Source organism: Salmo salar, chromosome ssa03, assembly GCF_905237065.1.
Source record: "Salmo salar chromosome ssa03, Ssal_v3.1, whole genome shotgun sequence".
Taxonomy (NCBI): Eukaryota; Metazoa; Chordata; class Actinopteri; order Salmoniformes; family Salmonidae; genus Salmo; species Salmo salar.
In genome coordinates, this window is record NC_059444.1 from 51,767,776 (window position 1) to 51,790,280 (window position 22,505).

The following is a 22,505-nucleotide window of genomic DNA, read 5'->3' on the forward strand; positions in this document are numbered from 1 at the left end:
AGCTGTCAGTAATAATACTTTATTTTTGAGTCAGGGATGTAGAATCTGAAAGTCAACTCAAATGTCAGTTAGATTAAGTATACGACAGACATGGAATGGCAAATCATGACAGGTGCCTCCTAAAGCGCTGTGTGTGTGTTCCCATCTTCATCAGTGTACTCATTATTATTCTCTCCAGACAACTATTTTAGGGGAAATGTTTCCACCACTATAGATGCTCCTCTAGCAGACCGCCATCAGAAAAGCTGGTTGGCATGGCACCCACACATATAAAATGGCTGCCGGGTGCCTCTGTGGTAGCGTTTAGTGTTACCATCCTGGTTTAACTGCCAGAGCCTCTGAGAAGGCACTAGTTCTCAGAAGAACTTAAAATGTCAAACTGCTCTGGACACACACACAGTTTCGCAGCAGCGTTACGTTTGAATAGTGTGAACGTTGCACAAGCGACTTGCTTTACCTCGCTCCCCCTCCCCCCAGGAAACCACACCAACGGAAGGAAGCCGTGAGCTCCTCTCTCCATCAAAGAGAGAGACTATGTAGACAACTGAAAAAAAAAACAAGGGTAGAGGAGGAATTCCTGAATAAGTGAGAGGGGCAGAGGAGAGGGAGGTCAGAGGAGACAAGAGAGGGAAAGGTATAGAAAGGCTGAATGAGAGGTTACAGCTGCACTTGGTGTATTTGTGCAGCAGAGTATACAACCCCTCATTAAAGCGTGGCTATGGGCTTACAGGATCCAAGCTTCAAAGACACACATTTATCACCTCTGCAAAGCCCTAAGTGACATCTGCGCAGATACATAGAGAAATCATTCCAGGAGTCATCTCATCAACGGTCCATTCTCATCGTTTAATGTTTCAACGAAAGGTTACATCAAATGAAATTCAGGTTAGAAACTAGCAACTTCAACTAATTATTTTAAGGCTTCACTTTCCAAAATAACCATAAAAAAAAAGAAGAAAGAAACAATCGCCTTCATTAAAAAAAGGGATATTCATTTTCCTCAGACAACTAAGAAATGTACTCTGTAATAGTCCTGATTTGATCTCCTGGTCGATGTGACATCAGTGCCTCTATATGAGGTCACAAAAACCCAAAGTACACCTGACCTCCAAGATCATTCCATAAAAACACCAGTAATTGCTAATAAAAACTAATTAAATTTAAAAAAAAAGGTCTTAAAAACCATAGATTACCTTTTGGACCTGTCTGAAACATACATGTCCCTCCACCACGTTCTAAGTCGCTGAGGGACAAATCTAGTGTTATTATTATAATATACCAAACGGGTCTAAAAACAGAACAAGCATGATTAGGCTTAATCTGTTAAAAATGCACCATCGCACAACTGATCGGTGGGTTTGGAGCCCAATGCGGGTACCACTGGCCTGTGCCTGCAAACTCCCTTTTTTCAGTCTGATACTGTATGTAGTAAGTAGTGTGTGGTTACACTGAACGGACAAGCATCATATTTACAGTCTTAGTTTGTTGACGGGAGGATGACAGCATTGGTTGGAATGGCTTTGAAATGGGCCGGCCGTAGTTATTCCGTGGCCAATCAGAGCTCTGTGTTTCAGACCAAAGCAATAAGCGCAGCAGCAGTAGTAGTAGTAGGGATGTAGTGGTTACCACTCAATCAGAGCGCTGGGTGAAAAATATCCTGCCGGTTTTCCAGAGGTCTCCACCGTCAAGATATGGTCCCTGTGGAGTAACAGATGAGTGTCTGTCTAAGAGTGACACCCCTATTTGTGACCCTGTGACACATTGGCTTCAACAGGACACATAACGGGGGTGCACGCATCATAACGCAAAAAGGCTTTTCTGCTTCCTTCTTTCCCTCAGGTAAAGAAGTTGTTTCTCCTCTGAAGTTCCCTCTTTCCGGTCACCTCTTCCAGCCACAGAGGTCAGCCTTCCACTGATGTGGCTCTTTGACTTCCTGTTTGCTAGCCTGCATACATCTCTCATAAGTCACTATGTCTCATGTTGTCATGCCAACATGTGACGCCAATCAGAAGTGGAATATCTTGTTAGTGACTACAAAAACACCAGGAAATGATGAGCGGAAGGTTTGGCAGCTATGACTTTGCCATGTTCCTCAGCAGATAAAGGAATTAAAAACCATATCACATCAAATGTTACAAATAATAAATAAAAGTCTCTGTATAGGGCATTGTCCAATCAAAGACCCTAGTCGTAAAAACACTGCTGCGTGATTGGTCACAAACAGGGACCAATCAGGGCGCAGCATCTTCCACAGGAGCCTCCAACGCCCCTTCTATCTCCTCAAATCAAAACACTGGACACTGGCACCCTCGTGGACCTGCCGCTCTTGGGTACAACAATTGGTTCATCATCTGTCAAGGAAAGAACATGCAGGACAGTACAATTAAAGCATTGTATATTGATTATCAAGATGAGCAGAATGTGCCCTGGCAGTTTCTTGCAACTGTTGCTAGCCTCTCTCTGCTAACATCACATGTGGTCTGTAGACTCATCACTACCGGTCTCATCTGTGGTTGCTCTCAACTATTGTTAGTCTCTCAATGCTCACTCTCACATATCTGTAGTTAGCAGGAGCAACAGTGACGGGCCAGCAGCATAGCACCCTGCATCCTACTGCAGGCTTGCCTCTGAAGCTAAGCAGGGTTAGCCCTGGTCGGCCCCGGGATGGGAGACCAGATGCTGCTGGAAGTGGTGTTGGCGGGCCAGTAGGAGGCACACTTTCCTCTGGTCTAAAAAAAATATCCCAATGCCCCAGGGCAGTGATTGGGGACATTGCCCTGTGTAGGGTGCTGTCTTTCAGATGGGACATTAAATGGGTGTCCTGACTCCCTGTGGTCAGTAAAGATCCCATGGTACTTACTGTAGGGTTGTAAACCCTGGTGTCCTGGCTAAATTCCCATTCTGGACCTCATACCATTATGGCCACCAAATCATCCCCAGCTTTCAATTGGCTCATTCATCCCCTATAACTATTCCCCAGGTCATTGCTGTAAATGAAAATGTGTTCTCAGTCAACTTACCTGGTAAAATAAGAGATTTTTTTTTTTTTTGAAAGGCCCCTCATTGAATTTTACTACTTCGCATGTATTCATAGCTTCACCTGAGGCCCATGCGCAAAAACGTAGCTCCAAGCTTAGCCTCTCACCTGAGGGTGCGTAGTTTGCGGCACGTTGGCGGTCCTTCTCAATGAAAAGGGCGGTAGCCAGGAAGAAAGCCCCGCCCCCTACTGCCACAAAAGAGCAGGTGAGGAGGGAGAGCTGCAGGGAGCGGAACTGCCATAGGTACGAGTCAGTCTGCTTCAGAGAGTCTGACACCTGATGGAGGGATGGAGGGATGTTACAGTAAATGAGGATCGTACTCTGTTTCTTTAGACAAGTGCGTATCAAATGTGTAGGTATGCGTATATATACACATATATGTGTGTGTGTGTGTGTGTGTGATAATCACGAGACATACCACGCCTATGAGATAAGGACTCCCAGCATCTCCAAGCAGGTGAGAGAGAACGATCTGGAAGGCCTCAGCCGTGGAGCGACGCGTGGGGACCACCACATACTGAGAAAGATGGAGGGAGAGTGGGTGGGGGAAATCGATAGAGGGGAGGCGGAAAATAATTAGCAAACAGTTTTTCAAATCTTATAATCAGCACAATACAAAGTAACCTATCTATGAAAAGTGTCTATCCATATATGCCACTGACTTGGCATGATCGAAATTCCTCAACAGAAACCGATTCCATATTATCCAGCTAGTACACCGTTTTGTTGTAGCCCCAGGCAAGCACACCAGGTGAGTTTCTCTGGAGCTTCAACAAAAACGTGTACTGTTGGGGGTACTCGACGACTGGAGTTGGGGAAACACGACTCTAGACAGATTACGCTAATTTGACTAGAAACATCTGTATATGGACATTGATTGAATAGGGCACAACCACCTTGCGTTTTGATAGGGGATTGTTATGCATCTGAACTCACCAGCAGGATGTCAGCTACGATGGCCCAGTTCATAGACAGGAAAGTCTCTCCCAGGAAGATAAACACCTGATCACACAGAAAAACTGCTTAGATCACCATTACTATTACCATGCACTGGGGATACAAAGCCAACAGAGAGGAAAGCATGTGTGTGTGTGTGTGTGTGTGTGTGTGTGTGAGAGAGAAAGACAGAGGCTGTGTCCAAAATCTACCTTACTAAAACTGCATACTGTGTACTAATCATACTACATTCTATTTACGTACTGTTCAGTAAAATCAAATGCCGATAGCAACACGTGCTCCCGAGTGGCGCTGTGGTCTGAGGCACTGCATCTCAGTGCTAGAGGCATCACTACAGACCCTGGTTCAATCCTGGGCTGTATCACAACCGGCCGTGATCGGGAGTCCCATAGCGCGGTGCACAATTGGCCCAGCGTCGTCCGGGTCAGGGGAGGGTTTGGCCAGGGTAGGCCGTCATTGTAAATGAGAATTTGTTCTTAAATGACTTGCCTAGTTAAATAAAGGTTCAATATAACATACTAGGCTCAGCCATACTGAGAATGAGTCATCTAATGATCAATTGCATTGATTACCGCCATTCGTTTATTTTGGCACTATATCTGATTATCACCTGTTGTCAAACACAAGCTATTCTCTTCCTCAATATTGTGTAGCAAATTCTACTAGATGAAAAGCCGAAATGAGTAGGACACCCCTGACATTTAAACCAAACTAGATTTTCTAAATTTCACGTACTATAAAACAGTCCATCTTAGCACATGGTCATTTCCAGGTAAAAAGGACCAATGTGAAGTTCCTAGGAGCATATCAAATTGGGGGTCAAAATGAAAGCTAATCGTCTGAGAAAGTAAAGCATGTATACTGAACAAAAATATAAACGCAACATGTAAAGTGCTGGTCCCATGTTTCATCAGCTGAAATAAAAAAAATCCCAGAAATGTTCCCGACGTACAAAAAGCTTATTTCTCTCAAATTTGGTGCACAAATTTGTTTACATAGCTGTTAGTGAGCATTTGTCCTTTGCCAAGTTAATCCATCCACCTGACTGGTGTGGCATATGAATGAGCTGAATAAACAGCATGTTCGTCACACCTTGTACTGGGCATAATAAAAGGCAACTCAAATCTAAGTCTCAAATGCCTACTATTTAGAACGCAAGTATTCGGACACGGCCACACAGAGAGAGAGATGGGTGTTGACTTACGTATGTGGCGATGGGGCTTGCCTGAGCGAAGACGATGGCGAGGTAGAGGAAGGGAGCTGAGAGGAGGAGTCCTAGAGCACACACCAGGGGGTCAGCCCTCGGCGTCCTCAACCTCAGTCTCCTACTGACCTCTGCACCGCTGGCCACGCCCAGGATCCCCGACACAACTGTGATGATGCCAAAGTACAGGCTGGGAAGGGAGAGAGTGAGAGAAGGTTTCTAACAATTTATTCCACAGGAGACATTTGTTTACCCTTGCTAACTCATCTGTGTGGTTTTTTTGATATTTTGACAATTGACTATTTCCTGATAAACTGGATTCCTTTTAAAGCAGAAGTTTGATGTCTATTCTCCACTGCTGCGCTCTAGTCACTGACTCCTACTGTCATCCCAAGCCGTTGCAGTTATCAGGAGTCGAGTGTAGTAGTGGCAACGATGTTGTGATGATTCAATCTTATCCTGTGATTACAGAGGAGTCTGACGATCCCTTAACATTCTGACTGATTATAAAGTGTCATTGTTCAGCGCCTAGTTCCTGTGTGTCACCTGTTGGATGTCGGTGTGTGTTTGTCTGTGTGTGCGTGTTACCTATCAGATGTCTGTGTGTTACCTGTCGGAGGTGTCGCATGGCCCCTTAACGCAGGGGGGCCTCCCTTCGGTGAAGACAGCAGCTCTGAAGAGGAAGGCCGGGGCCCAGAGTGCCAAGGAGCCAGTCACAAAGGCCACTGCCGTGAAGCCAAACGTAGACAGCACAAAACTGGGGCTGCACACAGACACACACAAAGATATTGGTTTGATAACTATTCTATAGGACCAAAGATGCATTGTAATTGTGCAATGAATACAGAGCTATAGAGATATGGTCAAAACATAGTGAACTATTATAGGGAACATGGGTGTCATTTCAGACTCAACTCCAGTCAAAAGTAGTGCACAATATAGAAAATAGGATGTGATACTCAGCTCTGGTCAAAAGTAGTGCTATACAGAGGGATATCATTTGACACTGGGCTTGTGACGGTGGACATACTTCCTGCAAAGAGCCTTCATGTCACCAAGCCAGCTGGTCCTTTGGAGAGTGTGCTCCGGTCGGGCCTCGATAGCACCCCTCTTCGGCTCTTTCACCACAAACAGCAGCAACGACACCGCTACCAGTCCTAACGCAGGAGTCACCTAGGGGGAAAAAAACACAATTTTAAAATGGCATAATTGATCTATCTGACAGATATAACTAAAACATGGACACATTGAATTTAAGAGTCAGATGAAAGGTACCACCATGCTTTTATGCATGTTTGTATTACAGCGTTTTATTCCCTTTATGGTTGAGAGTGCATGTATTTAGAGTAACTTTTGTGTTGACAAGTATAATATCCAACAGCTCGGGGATTAGTTAACTTACCCGCAGGGCCCAATGCCAGTCCCCTGCCAAGTCATCAACCTTTGACCCCACGATGTAGCCCAGACCACTGAGGAAGGAAGGACAATGGAACAAACATTCACCACACATTTCGCTCCTCCTATCACATAAGCCAAGACAGATAACAAAGATGGATACAGATGTATTCATTATTATGTTCTATGACCTCACCTGCCCACTGGAATGGCGAAATAGAAGACAGAGAGCATCTGCGTCCTCCTCTCCTTGATGTACAGGTCAGCGATGATGGTTGGGGCGATAGTGGAGTAACTGGCCTCCCCGACCCCCACCAGGCCACGGGTCAACAACAGGAGCCAGAAATACTGACAGGAGGAATGTGGGAGAGGAGGAAGGAGAGAGGGGGGAAGAAAGAGGGGAGGAGAGATGGGTGGAGAGGGGGAAGAAAAGAACATGCCTTCAGGTTAAGATTTAACTTTCATTTAAAATTAGGGGAGCTTATTGAGACCAGGGTCTCATTTTCAATGGTGCCCTGAGGACAACAAATTCAACACAAACATTCAAAACATTTTAAAAAATTAAATAAATGCAGGTACATTTTTCAACAACACAATAGATATTTATTTTTTTACCCCCTTTTTCTTGATATCCAATTGCGATCTTGTCTCACCGCTGCAACTCCCCAAAGGGCTCGGGAGAGGCGAAGGTCGAGTCATGCGTCCTCTGAAACATGACCCGCCAAACCACGCTTCTTAACACCCACCCACTTAACCCGGAGGCCAGCAGTACCAATGTGTCGGAGGAAACACCATTCAACTGACTATCGAAGTCAGCCTGCAGGCGCCCGGCCAGCCTCAAGGAGTCGCTTGAGCACGATGAGCAAAGTAAAGACCCCCAGGCCAAACTCTCGCTTAACCCAGACGACGCTGGGCCAATTGTGGGCGCCCTATTGGATTCATGGTCATAGCCGGTTCTGACACAGCCTGGGATCGAACCCAGGTCTGCAGTGACGCCTTAAACACTGCGATGCAGTGCCTTAGACCACTGCGCCACTTTTTACATTTAAAAATGCCATTCGTATTTAACATATTCAACATTAAACCTAGGGAATCAAGATGCAGGTTTTTCTAAAAAATGAGCAGCATTAAATCTGAAGGCAAATTTACCTAATTCGGTGGAGACGGGAGCTTTAAAATGTACTCAAGTTTTACTCTAGCTCACATCTCTTCACACACGGAGACAGACAAGCAGGCAGGCAGGCAGACAGAGAGAGAGCTTAGGAGTTGTCACACACACACACAGTTTGATGTCAATTCATATACACTGTCTGAGAACCAGGGCTTGGAACTAGAGGTCTTCACATGTCCAAAAAGTTGGATTCGTCCCAAAATGGATCCATGGCTTTCCCACCCGACCAAATGAGCATACATTTATTTTACAAAAAGCAGGGACCCCTTCCGAATGGACCAAAGGTCAGTCGGACCCATTCTGAAAAGTACTGAGGAAAACAGACCCATGCTGGTTCGGATCCGAGAGACTCGTTCAGATCTGAGAGAAAGAGGGCTAGAGAAAGAAATCTCCAACTGGGCGCTGCCAGCACCATCAATAAACAAACAATATTGGCCAAACCATCCACAGTTACATGTCCTTAAACTGCCTATAACAAACAAACAATTTGTTGTGGTTCAATGTGTAGCATATTCCAAACTTTATAGTCTATTATATTTTTACTTTCCTAAAACAATAGTAGTCTACCTCACGGGTCGGAGATTTGAGCAATAGATGCATCTGGCCATTGCATGCACATAGAGCTAGGTATCCACAGTACTATATATTTTAAAAAATATGAATATATATTATTTGAAGGAGCCAAGGTTAGGCTTAGCCCTAGAGAGACAGGGAGATACTCGTCAATTGGCTACTACTGCTATACAGATATAGGCGTACAGAAGGAGGCTAATTCGTTCATTTTCGATACGAATCTATTTTATAAAAGTATTAACTTATTCGATTCAAGGAGTAACTCTGGTAGGCCTAAAACATTCTTCCTCATCTCAAGTTCAACTGTCAGTCAGTTGGAGTGTCTGTGCGCACTGCCTTCATAGGCCTGCTGTAGCTAAGCCTAATAGCCATACCACACCTTCACAAAAGGTGATTAACTTTATTAGGGTAATATCAAAAGTAAGTTAAGTCACTGTTTATAGGGGAAATACGAGCAGGTTATTATTTTGCGGCATTCAATGAATTACCAACAAAAGGCAATCGCCTATCGTAAGCCTAACTCTCTCGCTCTCCCTTTCTCTCAGCAGCAGGCGCACGTGCGCGCAAGGAGTAAGCGCGAATTCGTATGTAGGCTATGAAAGACAGCCTCTCCTCGTCGGCTACAATTTTATTTATCGCCATTTCAAAAAAAAATAAAAAAAATAATAATAAACAATTAAATCGGAAACCCTGGTGTGTGTAGCCAACCTGCCCCTCCCCCCTCGGAAGCATAGTCTGACGTTACAAGGGGTAATCAGGAAATTAGGGATATATATATATATAAATTATAAGAGAAGAATGGAGTAACGCTAACGTGAACCTTTTCAATGCTAGTTAAGGATACTATAGTTCACGTTTCACATTGGACTATAAAAAGGCAAGACGTGTTTCTATTTCTAATTCTGGTGCTGCTCTGCAAAAAAAAAAAGCAACAGAAAGGAACGATATAAACTGTCACTTTTTTAGGGATCAACCCGGTTTTATTTTGCTGGTCGGAAGAGTGGCTCGGAACCCAAAATATAATGATTCTGTTCAGAACGAAACGATTGGGAAATAATTTTGGTTCCAACCCCTGCTGAAAATGATAGTAAGTGTCCCTCACTTCTTTGGGCGTGTAGGAGCTGGCGAGTGTCACGATGGACCAGAAGCCTATGCCCACACTCATGATCATCTTCCTGTTGTACCTGTCGCCCAGGTAACCAAAGACAGGGGCCAGGAACATGTAGCTGCAGATGAAGACTGTTTGGAGCAGCCCTGAATTCCCATCATTGATCCCAAAGTACTGCTCAATGTCAGGCAGAACACCTAAACAAGACAGAGACAGACCTGTGTTATACAGCATATGAGAAATGACTTATCCATAGCATTTCTTGTGGTTATGATAGTCTAATCCAACATGCTTTTTAGGAGTAGCCTATGCTTCTGTAGCAAACAGATTCATGATTGTTCTTTGTGTGAAATTATCATAATATACACACTACCGTTCTAACTTTGGGGTCACTTAGAAATGTCCTTGTTATTGAAAGAAAAGCACCTTTTTTTGTCCATTAAAATAACATCAAATTGATCAGAAATACAGTGTAGACATTGTTAATGTTGTAAATGACTATTGTAGCTGGAAACGGCTGTTTTTTTTAATGGAATATCTACATAGGCGTACAGAGGCCCATTATCAGCAACCATCACTCCTGTGTTCCAGTGGCACGTTGCGTTAGCTAATCCAAGTTTATCATTTTAAAAGGCTAATTGATCATTAGAAAACCCTTTTGCAATGATGTTAGCACAGCTGAAAATTGTTGTTCTGATTAAAGAAGCATAAACTGGCTTTCTTTAGACTAGTTGAGTATCTTGAGCATCAGCATTTGTGGGTTCAATTACAGGCTCAAAATGGCTAGAAACAAAGAACTTTCTTCTGAAACTAGTCAGTCTATTCTTGTTCTGAGAATTTAAGGCTATTCCATGCGAGAAATTGTCAAGAAACTGAAGATCTCGTACAACGCTGTGTACTAGTCCCTTCACAGAACAGCGGAAACTGGCTCTAACCAGAATAGAAAGAGGAGTGGGAGGCCCTGGTGCAAAACTGAGCAAGAGGACAAGTATATTAGAGTGTCTAGTTTGAGAAACAGACGCCTCACAAGTCCTTTACTGTTAGCTTCATTAAATAGTACCCTTCAAAACACTAGTCTCAAAGTCAACAGTGAAGAGGCGACTCCGGGACGCTGGCCTTCCAGGCAGAGTTCCTCTGTCCAATGTCTGTGTTCTTTTGCCCATCTTAATCTTTAATTTTTTTGGGCCAGTCTGATATATGTATTTTTCTTTGCAACTCTGCCTAGACCTCACCCTGCAAAGTTTCAACTGAATTTGTCCAAGATGAATTAGCTAGATAGCTTTATAGACAGTGCTGACAATTCCATTCGGGCTAGCTAGATGAATTATATAGCCAACATTTATACTGATGCTGTTACAATAACCAAAGTGAAACCATGATGTATGACAGGATTGGATGTTGTATGCAATTTCAGTGTTGTTTGAGCTGCTTTGTGTGTCAGCAAATTTGTTTGAGATAATCTCACTGCAACACTGCTTGACATAGGTGTTTTCAATGAACCGCCAGTCAAGGTAAGCTCCCCGCCTACAGCCTACTAGCTCCCCACCCACTCAGTCTCTTAAGACTTCCTTGTAGTTTGACATGAGAGAAAAACTACTTACATTTTTTTAAATCAAATCTGGGAAAAAATATTATGGCTGATGTTTAAGTCACACAAGGCTATTTTACATGGGAATCAGAATGACTGTTTGGGAGCTTTAAGGTGAGGATCAATTTCTAAACACTTATGATATGTAGTTCCCTTTTAAAGAAATGCTAGGTGAGCGTTGGGTTAGGTAAATGTTGGTGTAACGTTAGATTGTCAATACCAGCCACAGTGAACCTGTCCATGTAGTTGAGCAGGTTGATGAAACACAGGACAATAACGGTGAACACCGCTCTCATGCTGGACACTCCGCTGGCTGGCTCTTCCTCTTCTCGGCGCTGGTTAGGCCCCGCACCAGGCTCTTCTGAACCCTCTGCCTCGCTGTCATCAGATAAGAAGGGCGTGGTGTCCGAGGTGGGGTCGGCTAGAGACATCACAGCTGCTGGAGAGAACAAGGAAGGAAACAGAATGACGAGGAGGCCATTTTGGGTCAACAAAGTAGGCACCTTCAGTTAAATTGAACTCACGTTCAAAGAGTTCTGGCAAAAACAAAGGAGAGGGAAAATAAGAGGAAAAAAATACCTTAATGAATGGCAGACACACAAATTGCATTTCAAAGCTAATGTGAGTGGTTTGGTTGTGTTATTTGGCTAAAGGGAAAGTAATGTAATTTAGAGCCAGGGGAACAAGAAAGTCAGAGATAATGTGGGAGAAGGGGGGAGTATAGAGATGTAGTCTTGTGATGTACGTTAACAAAACTAGCTTACTGTCATGTGAACATGGACAGCACGTGTCTGAATGTGTGTTTGCAGTGTTAAGACTTAGTGTGTGTGCATTCGTATCAGCATTTGTTTCAGCAAGAATGGACTCTTTTTTAGAAAGAGTATATGAGGAAACACAGGTAATGAAAGATACCATAGATAGAACCATGAGTTACGACTTGAGTCTGGTTTCTATGATTTACCCATTTCCTCAAGTGTTTTTTAACGTCACACAAAGACGAACTCTAGCTGGTCACCAGACTGTCGGGTCAAGTTGTGCTGACAGGTAGCCTAATACACAAACATCCTCTTCAAAACAACAACAAGCTAAGCTGTGTATAATTAACCACAAAACTATGTCTAGAGCAGAGGGTTAAAATGCATTGTCTGTTTACAGATGGCCAAATAAAATACTTAGCAAGTTAAACAAGATAATATTACAGACTGTTTAAACACACACACACACACACACACACACTGATTGCAAGAAATCATGGATGTTCTTTCAACTATGGTTGACTATATTAATTGTATTGTCTTTGTAAGGTTGCAGAAGTAGACATTATGTAGTTAACGTTAGTTAAGTTAGCTGGCTATCGTTACGTGATTGCTGGACAGCAAATGATGTAGTTAGCTAGCTATTCCGACCCTATAGTCATGGGACCTTGGCTGGTTAGCTTGTTGCTAGCAACCAGTGGCACCGTAAACAATTACCAATCGCCTTGTTAGCTGGCTAACTAGCTATCAGCTAGCTACAAAACTAAAACTACCTAACATATTTGGTCATTCATCAATGTCAGTACGTTAGCTAGCTAGCTAATAATATGTAACAACTGTATTCCATAGCTAGCAGCGCAGTAGTGTAATCATACCGACTCTCGTATACTTTGTAACAGATGTCCATAATAGCTTTGTGGCTGTGTGAGTCAAAGCTACTTGTTGTTATTGTTTACCTGGTCAACGCAGTGATGAGTCGGGGTTGATGCGTCTTCGCGAATTTATATCTGTCTCGGGTCCTGTGTTGATGTCAGATCTGCTCTTGGGATTTATGGCACTAGCGTCAACATTTCTGAAAAACTGGTCGGACGAAGGTAAACCGCTGTTTTTGTGAAGCGCAGCTAGGTTATTTTAATCATCGCGGCGCAGCCATGTTGAAATTGTATCCAACTTCCGCCCCTTACTCACATGACTTATTACGACACCACCTCCCTTGGAAATCGACCAACAATGAAACTGATACCAGAGACTGAACACTAAATAGATAGCAAAACAAAAATACCTTTCATTGGCAAATAGTAAAAGTAAATAATTGAATAATACATCCACAAAGAAAGAACCAGTGGAGGCAGCAACAGGCAGGTAGATGGGGGCCAGGGGAGATTGGGCCAGGTATGTCCAGGTGTCAGGCCAGGGAGTCATCAGTCACGGTCCAACGCTTCGATCACACCGACGGTCTCAGGGCCTCCGGAAGGGGAGACAGAGAAAGAGAAAAGATGCGGGTTAGTGAGACCATAGTACACCACATGCACTGGGGTTAGAGAATAATCAATAGTGTTGATGTGGACACTGGATAATCTGACTAACACACACAAACAACCTGTTTGACCTCGCTGTGATACTGTAGGCCTACTTATGTTACTTCAATGAGTCAATTCAGGTAGCATTCAATGTCTTGCATTTGTGTTAACCATGGCAGCCAGCATTGTAAATAAAGAGATGTGCAGAAAGATAATCAGCCTCTTGTGTCTGTGGATCCTTTCCCCTTAATGTACGTTTCATGTCAGCCAGGCCCAGCTTTTCAAAGATACAGCATTTATTTAAAGCTCTTGTTGAGTCTATTGCTTCAGTCCTTGTTTCGTTTTCACTTATTATTACCTGGTAAATAAGCAACAATGCTGGGTAACCACAAAGAGAATAAGGCTAGGAAACAGTCCATGTCAGCCAGGCCCATCTTTTTAAAGAAACACAATTTATTTCCATCATTATTTGAGCAAAATAAGTTTTGTTGAGATCACAAGAAAATCCTAACAATTCAGGTAAAGAGCGGCACAGTCAGGCAGACAAATCTGAATGTTCTATCACAAAGTGAGAACAATTAGTTTCCCTTGCTGTTATATGGCTGCTACTTAGAAATACTATAACAGTAAATGAACAGATGACATTCACTGCTATAAACCTGTCTCCAATATAATCGCATAGTTCACAGACCCAGCGCAGACCTTTGACAAATAAATCTGTGTGAAAAGGCATCCCATGGTGTTTTTTTTTTTATAAACAAACTCAATGTATTCCGAACACTGGTGGTAACCATATAATCCCAATAATGTAGGTAGCCTACCTACTATGATGGCCCCCTCTGGTATGTTCTATTGTGAAATGTCTGGGACTTGTTGTTGTTTCACAGTTAATAGGTAAAATATTTTTGAGTGGTTAAGTCAAAGATGAAATTAACTGCAATATACTGGTCTTAAACATTTTAGCATAACTAGGCTACATAATAGGCATAACCACAAGAGGCATTTCTCCATATTAAAACATGTCACAGTGAAACATGCCTAGCTCAGCTCACTGGGGCATGATTGTACAGGTCCATTTAAAAACAATTCAGATACAACGTTACAGTGCATTCATTTGAACAGAGACATTTTTATTTCAAAATCGGTTCAAAACACATCTTGTAAATAAACACAATCATAAATTGACAGTGGCAATATTGAAGAGTCTTAATTGGACCAAGTGCAGTAAGTGCATCTTTAAAAAAATCATAGCACTGGGACATCTTTATCCTTTTTTGTTTGTTGTGTCCATCGCATATACAACAAAATCATCTATGACAGGGATTCTCAAACATTTCCTTGTGGACCTCCAGCAGTTTCATGTATTTTAACTATATCAGCTAGCACACCTGATTAAAATGGTTAACTAATCAAGTCCTTGACTAGGTGAATCAGGTGAATTAGTTCAGGGCTACAACACAATTGTGAAACGTCTGGGGATCCCCGAAGGAGAGGTTTGAAAACCACAGCTCTATGCAAATATCACAGGTGTTTACACCCACACCTCGATGACATCACCATCCTCCATGTCCAACTGGGAGGGCGTCTGGCTGTGGACGACCTTTGACCCGTCAAACTGGAAGCGCACCTTGCGTCTGGCATCCACGGACATACTGGACACATACTGGGAGAGAATGGAGCCCAGGGGGGCATCCTGAGGAAGAGAGAGAGAGGGAGGGAGCAAGAGAAGAATGAGAGATGCAAGAGAAGGGGAAAATGAGAGTAAGGGAATTAGGATGAACTGTGTTCCTTCTATTCTTTATGAACAGTTGAGAAGAAAGGTGAGTTTAAGACCAAGGCTGTACTCCAAACAGCTTCATTCCCTCTGCCCTTGAACCTTATCCTTACACATTGGTGCTCAACCCCAAATTCTTAATTGTGAGAAACGTTGGGTAATGCTCACTTTGTGTAGGGAATATTCCTGTGCTGAGCCTTTCTCCTTGGCCTGCAGTCGCACAGTGATCATGTCACCATTTTGCTCGGGCTCGTGTTTATCATCTGCTGCTATGACAACACAGTCTGACAGAAGGGAGGGTAGGGTTAACAGAACAGAAAAGAGGGTTTGTGATCAAACATTGAGACTGGAGTTTCTGCCTTAAATTTTGAAGCAATACATTAGAACACCGATTCTCAACTCGTGGCTGTAAAAAAATATATATACTCCAGTCTGAACTTAAACGACTTAAATCAGCTAAAAAGTACGTAGAAATGATAATGAATTAAAAAATATATATATAATTCAGTCTCCGAATTTTTTTTCTTCAATCACAGTATTTTCTATATAGAGCTATTAGCAGCACTATTTTGGTAGATTTTTGAGTCTCAAATCAGTTTATTATCATTCTTCATCAAGAATATGGGCAACATTTTATCATTGACAATGAAACAGGTGGGAATGTTGTTCCCTTGTCATATAATTGCTACATTTACATACAATATAGCATAAAAATAGTTTTCCAGATTTGGTGACAAGCATTTTATAATTTAGTGTAAAAAGCAATCTAGAACAAAAGCACTCTTATTTACACGATGCTAATATTGGGTTGTGACTCAGACAACACCAGTTGTGAACCACTGCATTAGAAGGTGAGGTGCGACACTTTCCCCGTTGTAACGACTGTGTGAAACATCCAAGTGTGCATCCCACTACTGTACGCCACTATGAGTCATCTCACCTATGATGTCAGCGATGCCCAGGCCCAGCTCATTGGCTGTGGAGTGGACAGGAAGCTCTATGTCTCTCCTCAGTAACAGGATGCGGGAGGGCGGTACTTTGAGCTTGACTGACAGCTGCTCCACCGCTTTGCTCAGAGGCACCGTCTGGGAATGAAGAGCCTCAAGTTAGGAACTAGAAGAAGCCTTCAGTGTACTTGTGTAGTAGCGGTGGCTCACTGAGCTAAGCTAACATGATGATGAGTAACCTTGCCTGACACCAGAAAACCTGTGTTAGCTCCCCCTGAGTTAATAACGCCAAAGGCTTTAGCTTAGTAGGCTTTGAGAGTCTTGTGGCGCACAGACTACCTGGGTTCAAAAGCAGTCACACTCATCACACTGCATCACATCCGGCCGTGATCGGGAGTCTCATAGGGCGGTGCACAATTGGCCCAGCGTCGTCTGGGTTTGGCCGGGGTAGGCCGTCATTGTAAATAAGAATTTGTTCTTAACTTGCTTAGTTAAAGAAAGGATAAATAAAAAAATACATCATGAGACTTGTCTCAGTTCTGGCACACTCAGAAGTCTCCTGATTTTTGCAATAAAAAATGACACTGTCGCCAAGGTAATAGTTTTCCTAATTGAATTTCATAACTATACTGAACAAAAAAAATATAAACACAACATGCAACAATTTCAACAATTTTACAGAATTTAAGGACATTAGTCAATTGAAATAAATTAACTAAGCCCGATTTCCCGACTGGGTAGGGGTGCAGCCATGGGTGGGCCTGGAAAGGCACACCCACTTTGGAGCCAGGCCCATCTACTGGCAAACCAAGCCCAGTCAATCAGAATGAGTGTTTCCCCACAAAAGTCCTTTATTACAGACAGAAATACTCCTCAGTTTCATCAGCTGTCCGGGTGGCTGATCTCAGACGATCCCACAGGTGAAGAAGCCGGATGTGAATGTCTTGGGCTGGCATGTTTACACATGGTCTGTGGTTGGGAGGTTTGTTTGACATACTGCCAAATTCTCTAAAACAAAGTTGGAGGCGGCTTATGGTAGAGAAATGAACATTACATTCTCTGGCAAAAGCTCTGGTGGACATTCCTGCAGTCAGCATGCCAATTGCACACTCCCTCAAAGCTTGAGACATCTATAGCATTGTGTTGTGTGACAAAAGTGCACATTTTAGAGTAGCCTTTTATTGCCCCCAGCACAAGGTGCACCTGTGTAATGATCATGCTGTTTAATCAGCTTCTTGATATGCCACACCTGTCAGGTGGATGGATTATCTTGGCAAAGGAGAAAAGTTAACTAACCGGGATGTAAACAAATTTGTGTACAACATTTGAGAGAAATAAGCTTTTTGTGCGTATGAAACAATTCTGGGATCTTTTACTTCTATGAAACATGGGACAAACACTCTACATGTTGCATTTATATTTTTGTTCAGCATACATTCAGCCTGAATTGAACACAAAAGCCCTCTTTGATCCTCTAGCTAGTCTCTGTTAAAGGATATTTTTTGTCCAGGAATCTCTGAATCTGAGAAACTGGCCCCTAGAAGTTAATGTCCAAAACCGACCCTGGACCACCAGTTAATGACAACCTACATCTTTAACCCAAATCACAACACACTCACTTGAGCATCACTATGACACAACAGGAAGTGGTGCTCTTCCTGATTCTTACGGTTAACACAGGGATCTTGTAGAGGTCTGTCCGGCTGCGGAACTTGAGGGTGATCTCTCTGGATGTCAGGGGGCTGTGGTCTTGGGAGGGGGGCTGGCTCCTGGGCCGGGAGTTTGGGGACATGAGGATGATGTCATCATCGTCGTACTCAGTGAGAGGAGGGGAGTGGCAACCGCGGCGTCCGGACCGCCCCTTGGCCTCGGGAGAGAGGAGAGAGCCCACAGCCTTTAGCTTTCTGTTGATCTCTCTGAGAGAGAGAGAGAGAGAGAGAGAGAGAGAGAGAGAGAGACCAATAAAGTGACTGGTGATGATATTGTAATTGCATTACTGAAAGGGCATTGCATTTCTGTCTTGGACATAGACAAAACGTCAACTCACAGAATCTTTCGATTGGCCCGATTGGATACTTTGACAAAAGGGCTGCCTGGAGGTGGGGGTGGAGAGGGGGAACGGATGTCTACCCTGAGAGAGAGAGCATTTTAGGGGGGGAAAAAAAGGAGGTTACTACACTAAGAATTGTGAGCCGTTCTGGCTCGCACAAGCCAAAGCTCATGCAAGGCTACTTACTTAAACTAAGAATTTGTTAAAGATGCACTACGCAGAAATCGCCCACCATTTCCTGGTTGCTAAAATTGTAATTAGTTTGCCTAATTACAGTTTATGTGACAAAATAAGCAAGTATAGTGTAGAGAATCATTGTACCATCTAAACCGCTGTGAAATATATTTTCCATAACCAAAAATATTGTATTTTTAGAGGTTTGAAGTTGGTGTACAAAACTGAAAGTATAAGACGCAAAAACGAAACTTAAGAACGGGGAGCATAGAAATAGCGCACATAGAACAGATTTAGCGCTTTTTAGACTTGCTTTCCATTCACATTTACATGTGAATTTGGTCAGGTCCCCAAAAAAGTTAAATATTGCAGCTTTAAAACCATACTTGAAATATTGTACATAAATACAAATTAAATACACTACTGTCACCTTCTGGTTGCCTGAGGTAGTACAAAAACATGCTACATATACAGTAAACACAGTAAATGAAAGCAGAACAGAGTACACCTTTAGCAGCAAGTAACTCACAGATCTTTGTCCTCTGGCTCAGACTCATCCTCTGAGTCATTCAAGACAACGATGACTGGCTTCTTTTTCTTTGAAGGTGGAGACTTGGCCCACAAACTGACCTCCTCTGCATTGTCACCTAGGTAGAGAAAGCAAATTCGGGTGAGTATAATTTCTGGAACGTTCCAACAGGAATCTGTTCCAAAAACTTCGTAAATAACAAGGTTGTCAACAAATAACGCATAGAAAGTTGTATGGCGGCCAAATAAGATACCGGGTAGGGAGTGGGCTATTTCATCAAGTTTTTACTTACCACATTTGTTCTGAAAAATGTCTATGGTCAAACATTAAGAATAAGCTACGTGGTGAGTTGATGCCTATTCGGCAGCTAGTTAGCTAGGTGAATTGATCATGCTACTTGCTAACCATGAACTTTACGAAGTTTTTGTAACAGATTCTTGTTGGAATGTTCCACAAATTATACCCACCCGTCAAACTCCATGTTCAGTTCAACAGACAGGAATTGAACAGGAACTAACTCGTAGCAGATCAGACCTCTGTCAGTCTGTGGTCTGACTGTAGTTCATACCTGCGTTAACATCACAGGAGAAGAGAGTTGGATTCAGCTGTAAGCTGCTGTTCACCTACAAACATAAATACAAAATGACCAGTATTTGGTAATGAAATAGATTTTACAAATAGCCCAGCCCCATTGCTTTGGCAAGGCAAAAAATCTGTGTGGGAGTTTTGCAATTGTTCATCTGCAGCAGTTGATGTACATATCCAAATATTTGTGTGGATGGATCAATCTACTTTGATACACTCAGGCAACACACTGATACAGAGAATCACAGACAAATAGAATTTGCCAGTCAATAAAATAATTAAAGCACATTTCAATAGAATTGACTATGCCAGTAGCAGAGTGGTAATTAACTTCACACCATAGAATTAGAATAATTAAATAAGAACAGGAATATGACTCATTTAATAGTAGCTCTATGGCCCACACCTTGTTAGAGTAGATAGGCACGGTGGTAATAGACGAGGGGTCGATGATACGACGCCGTTTGGGTTGAGGCTTCACGGGGGCGGTCGACTCAAGGTCGCTGTCACTGTCAGAAATCTGAACGAAGGGGGGAGATCACACACACACGCAGTAAGCTTTGATCTATGCTTTACATGCTGAATTAACGTTACTGTAAGTTGGATAAACTTGTAAACATTTGACAAGCTAGTAAACTGTCATCGATGACACCATACACCCTTCAAATTAAAATATGGACCTCGAAGCCAGTCCTCTTGCTTTTCTAATCAGCGACTGATATGGGTGCAATTCATTATCAGGTAGAACAGAAAACAAGCAGTAGTCCGGACCTCGTAAGGTACGATTTGAATACTCCTGCCATACACCAACAATTTCACTCAGCATGTCTAGTTTGATCCGCTCTATCACAGCCGGTCGGGGACGGCTGGCTTGGTAAGAATTTAGCATAAGCATAGCATATTATGCTCGAAAATAAACATTGACGCAAGCAGCACCAGTAAACCTAGCTAGCTTAAGCTAGCACAGATCGCGCTACTGTTTTAGCTAGCTGGCTACTTGAGTAAAGACTCGTTTGCATAGTTTTGTGCTAGATTGCTTTCTACACTAAACGAGCTTATCGGTGAGAACTTTTCTTTTGGACGTCCTGGAAAATAATTACCACTTCAGCCATTGTTTCCCTCCAATGTGATGATTTCACCAACCAATCGCAGTGTTTTCTGGGGGGAGGTTGTGACCTCATTCTGGACCAATCATCTCTGGGAAGAAGACGTGGTCGTAGCTTTTCCCAACCAATCGCAGTGTTTTCTGGGGGGACTTTGTGACCTCATTCTGGACCAATCATCTCTGGGAAGAAGACGTGGTCGTAGCTTTTCCCAACCAATCGCAGTGTTTTCTGGGGACTTTGTGACCTCATTCTGGACCAATCATCTCTGGGAAGAAGACGTGGTCGTAGCTTTTCTAAACCCAGAGACGCAGCATCGCGTGTCACAGAGTTTCTAAACCCACAGGCGCAATATCACAAGACTTCTGGGAACGCTTACGAAACAGACCAGGCCGGGGTTTGGGGTATGAGAAGTCCATAAGAGAGGTGAAAAGTTATTCCTTAGTTGTTCGTTTTCTCAAAATCTAAAGGCACAACCTAGATTCCAGCCAATGTCCTAGGTAGTTGAACATGTTATCAGTGGTGGACAAATTACCCAATTGTCATACTTGATAGGAAATTACTCAAAAGTGAAAGTCACCCAGTAACATACTACTTGAGAAAAAGTCTAAAAGTATTTGATTTTAAATAAACTTAAGTATCAAAAGTAAATGTAATTGAAAAAATGTACTTAAGTATCAAAAGTAATAGTATACATAATTTCCCGAGTGCCGCAGCGGTCTTTTAAAAATGTTTTATTATTTAACTGGGCAAGTCAGTTAAGAACAAATTCTTATTTACAATGACGGCCTACCCTGGCCAAACCCGGCAAAAGGCCTCCTGCGGATAAAACATAAAAAATGAATAAAATATAAATATAGGACAAAACACACATCACGACAAGAGAGACAACACAACACTACATAAAGAAAGACCTAAGACAAAAACATAGCAAGGCAGAAACACATGACAACACAGCATGATAGCAACATAACAACAACATGGTAGTAGCACAAAACATGGTACAAACATTGGGCACAGACAACAGCACAAAGGGCAAGAAGGTAGAGACAATAATGCATCACACAAAGCAGCCACAAATGTCATTAAGAGTGTCCATGATTGAGTCTTTGAATGAAGAGATTGAGATAAAATTGCCCAGTTTGAGTGTTTGTTGCAGCTCCTTCCAGTCGCTTGCTGCAGCGAACTGAAAAGAGGAGCGACCTAGGGATGTGTGTGCTTTGGGGATCTTTAACAGAACGTGACTGGCAGAACGGGTGCAGTAGATATCTCAGACAGGGGGGAGTGAGGCGTAATAGGGTTTTATAAATAAGCATCAACCAGTGGAGTGGGTCTTGCGACGGGTATACAGAGATGACCAGTTTACAGAGGAGTATAGAGTGCAGTGATGTGTCCTATAAGGAGCATTGGTGGCAAATCTGATGGCCGAATGGTAAAGGAAATCTAGCCGCTCAAGAGCACCCTTACCTGCCGATCTTTAAATTATGTCTCTGTAATCTAGCATGGGAAGGATGGTCATCTGAATCAGGGTTAGTTTGGCAGCTGGGGTGAAAAAGGAGCGATTATGATAGAGGAAACCAAGTCTAGATGTAACTTTAGCCTGCAGCTTTGATATGTACTGAGAGAAGGACAGTGTACCGTCTAGCCATTCTCCCAAGTATTTGTATGAAGTGACTACCTCAAGCTCTAAACCCTCAGAGGTAGTAATCACACCGGTGGGGAGAGGGGCATTCTTCTTACCAAACCCCAGGACCTTTGTTTTGGAGGTGTTCAAAACAAGGTGAAGGGTAGAGAAAGCTTGTTGGACACTAAGAAAGCTTTGCTGTAGAGCATTTAACACAAAATCCAGGGAGACTGTATCATCTGCATATAAATGGATGAGAGAGCTTCCTACTGCCTGATCTATGTTGTTGATATAAACTGAGAAGAGCGTGGGGCCTAGGATCAAGCCTTGGGGTACTCCCTTGGTGACAGGTAGTGGCTGAGACAGCAGATTTTCTGACTTTATACACTGCGTTCTTTGAGAGAGGTAGT

General features: G+C 42.9%; 2 protein-coding genes across 3 annotated transcripts; both read right to left on the bottom strand.

Moving 5' to 3' along the window:
* Positions 1–827: 827 nt before the first annotated feature.
* Positions 828–13,243, bottom strand: spns1 (SPNS lysolipid transporter 1, lysophospholipid). Of its 2 annotated transcripts, none has more exons than XM_014192335.2 (12): positions 12,746–13,243; positions 11,255–11,470; positions 9,441–9,643; positions 6,791–6,942; positions 6,602–6,668; positions 6,230–6,372; positions 5,810–5,962; positions 5,200–5,389; positions 3,975–4,040; positions 3,457–3,555; positions 3,146–3,314; positions 828–2,351 (listed from the first exon to the last, which is right to left on the bottom strand). In XM_014192335.2, the coding sequence occupies exons 2-12, from the start codon at positions 11,463–11,465 to the stop codon at positions 2,281–2,283; spliced, it is 1,524 nt and encodes a 507-aa protein (XP_014047810.2). In that variant the 5' UTR covers positions 11,466–11,470; positions 12,746–13,243; the 3' UTR covers positions 828–2,280. The 2 variants fall into 2 exon arrangements, with proteins under 2 accessions (XP_014047810.2, XP_014047809.2); XM_014192334.2 differs by having other exon boundaries at positions 11,255–11,473; positions 12,746–13,236.
* A 1,175-nt stretch (positions 13,244–14,418) lies between these two features.
* On the bottom strand, positions 14,419–20,574 carry nfatc2ip (nuclear factor of activated T cells 2 interacting protein). Its single transcript, XM_014192336.2, has 9 exons — positions 20,469–20,574; positions 19,775–19,888; positions 19,352–19,406; positions 18,784–18,901; positions 18,078–18,161; positions 17,700–17,946; positions 16,024–16,168; positions 15,252–15,367; positions 14,419–15,002 (listed from the first exon to the last, which is right to left on the bottom strand). The coding sequence occupies exons 1-9, from the start codon at positions 20,547–20,549 to the stop codon at positions 14,841–14,843; spliced, it is 1,122 nt and encodes a 373-aa protein (XP_014047811.1). The 5' UTR covers positions 20,550–20,574; the 3' UTR covers positions 14,419–14,840.
* Between the last annotated feature and the right edge of the window lie 1,931 nt (positions 20,575–22,505).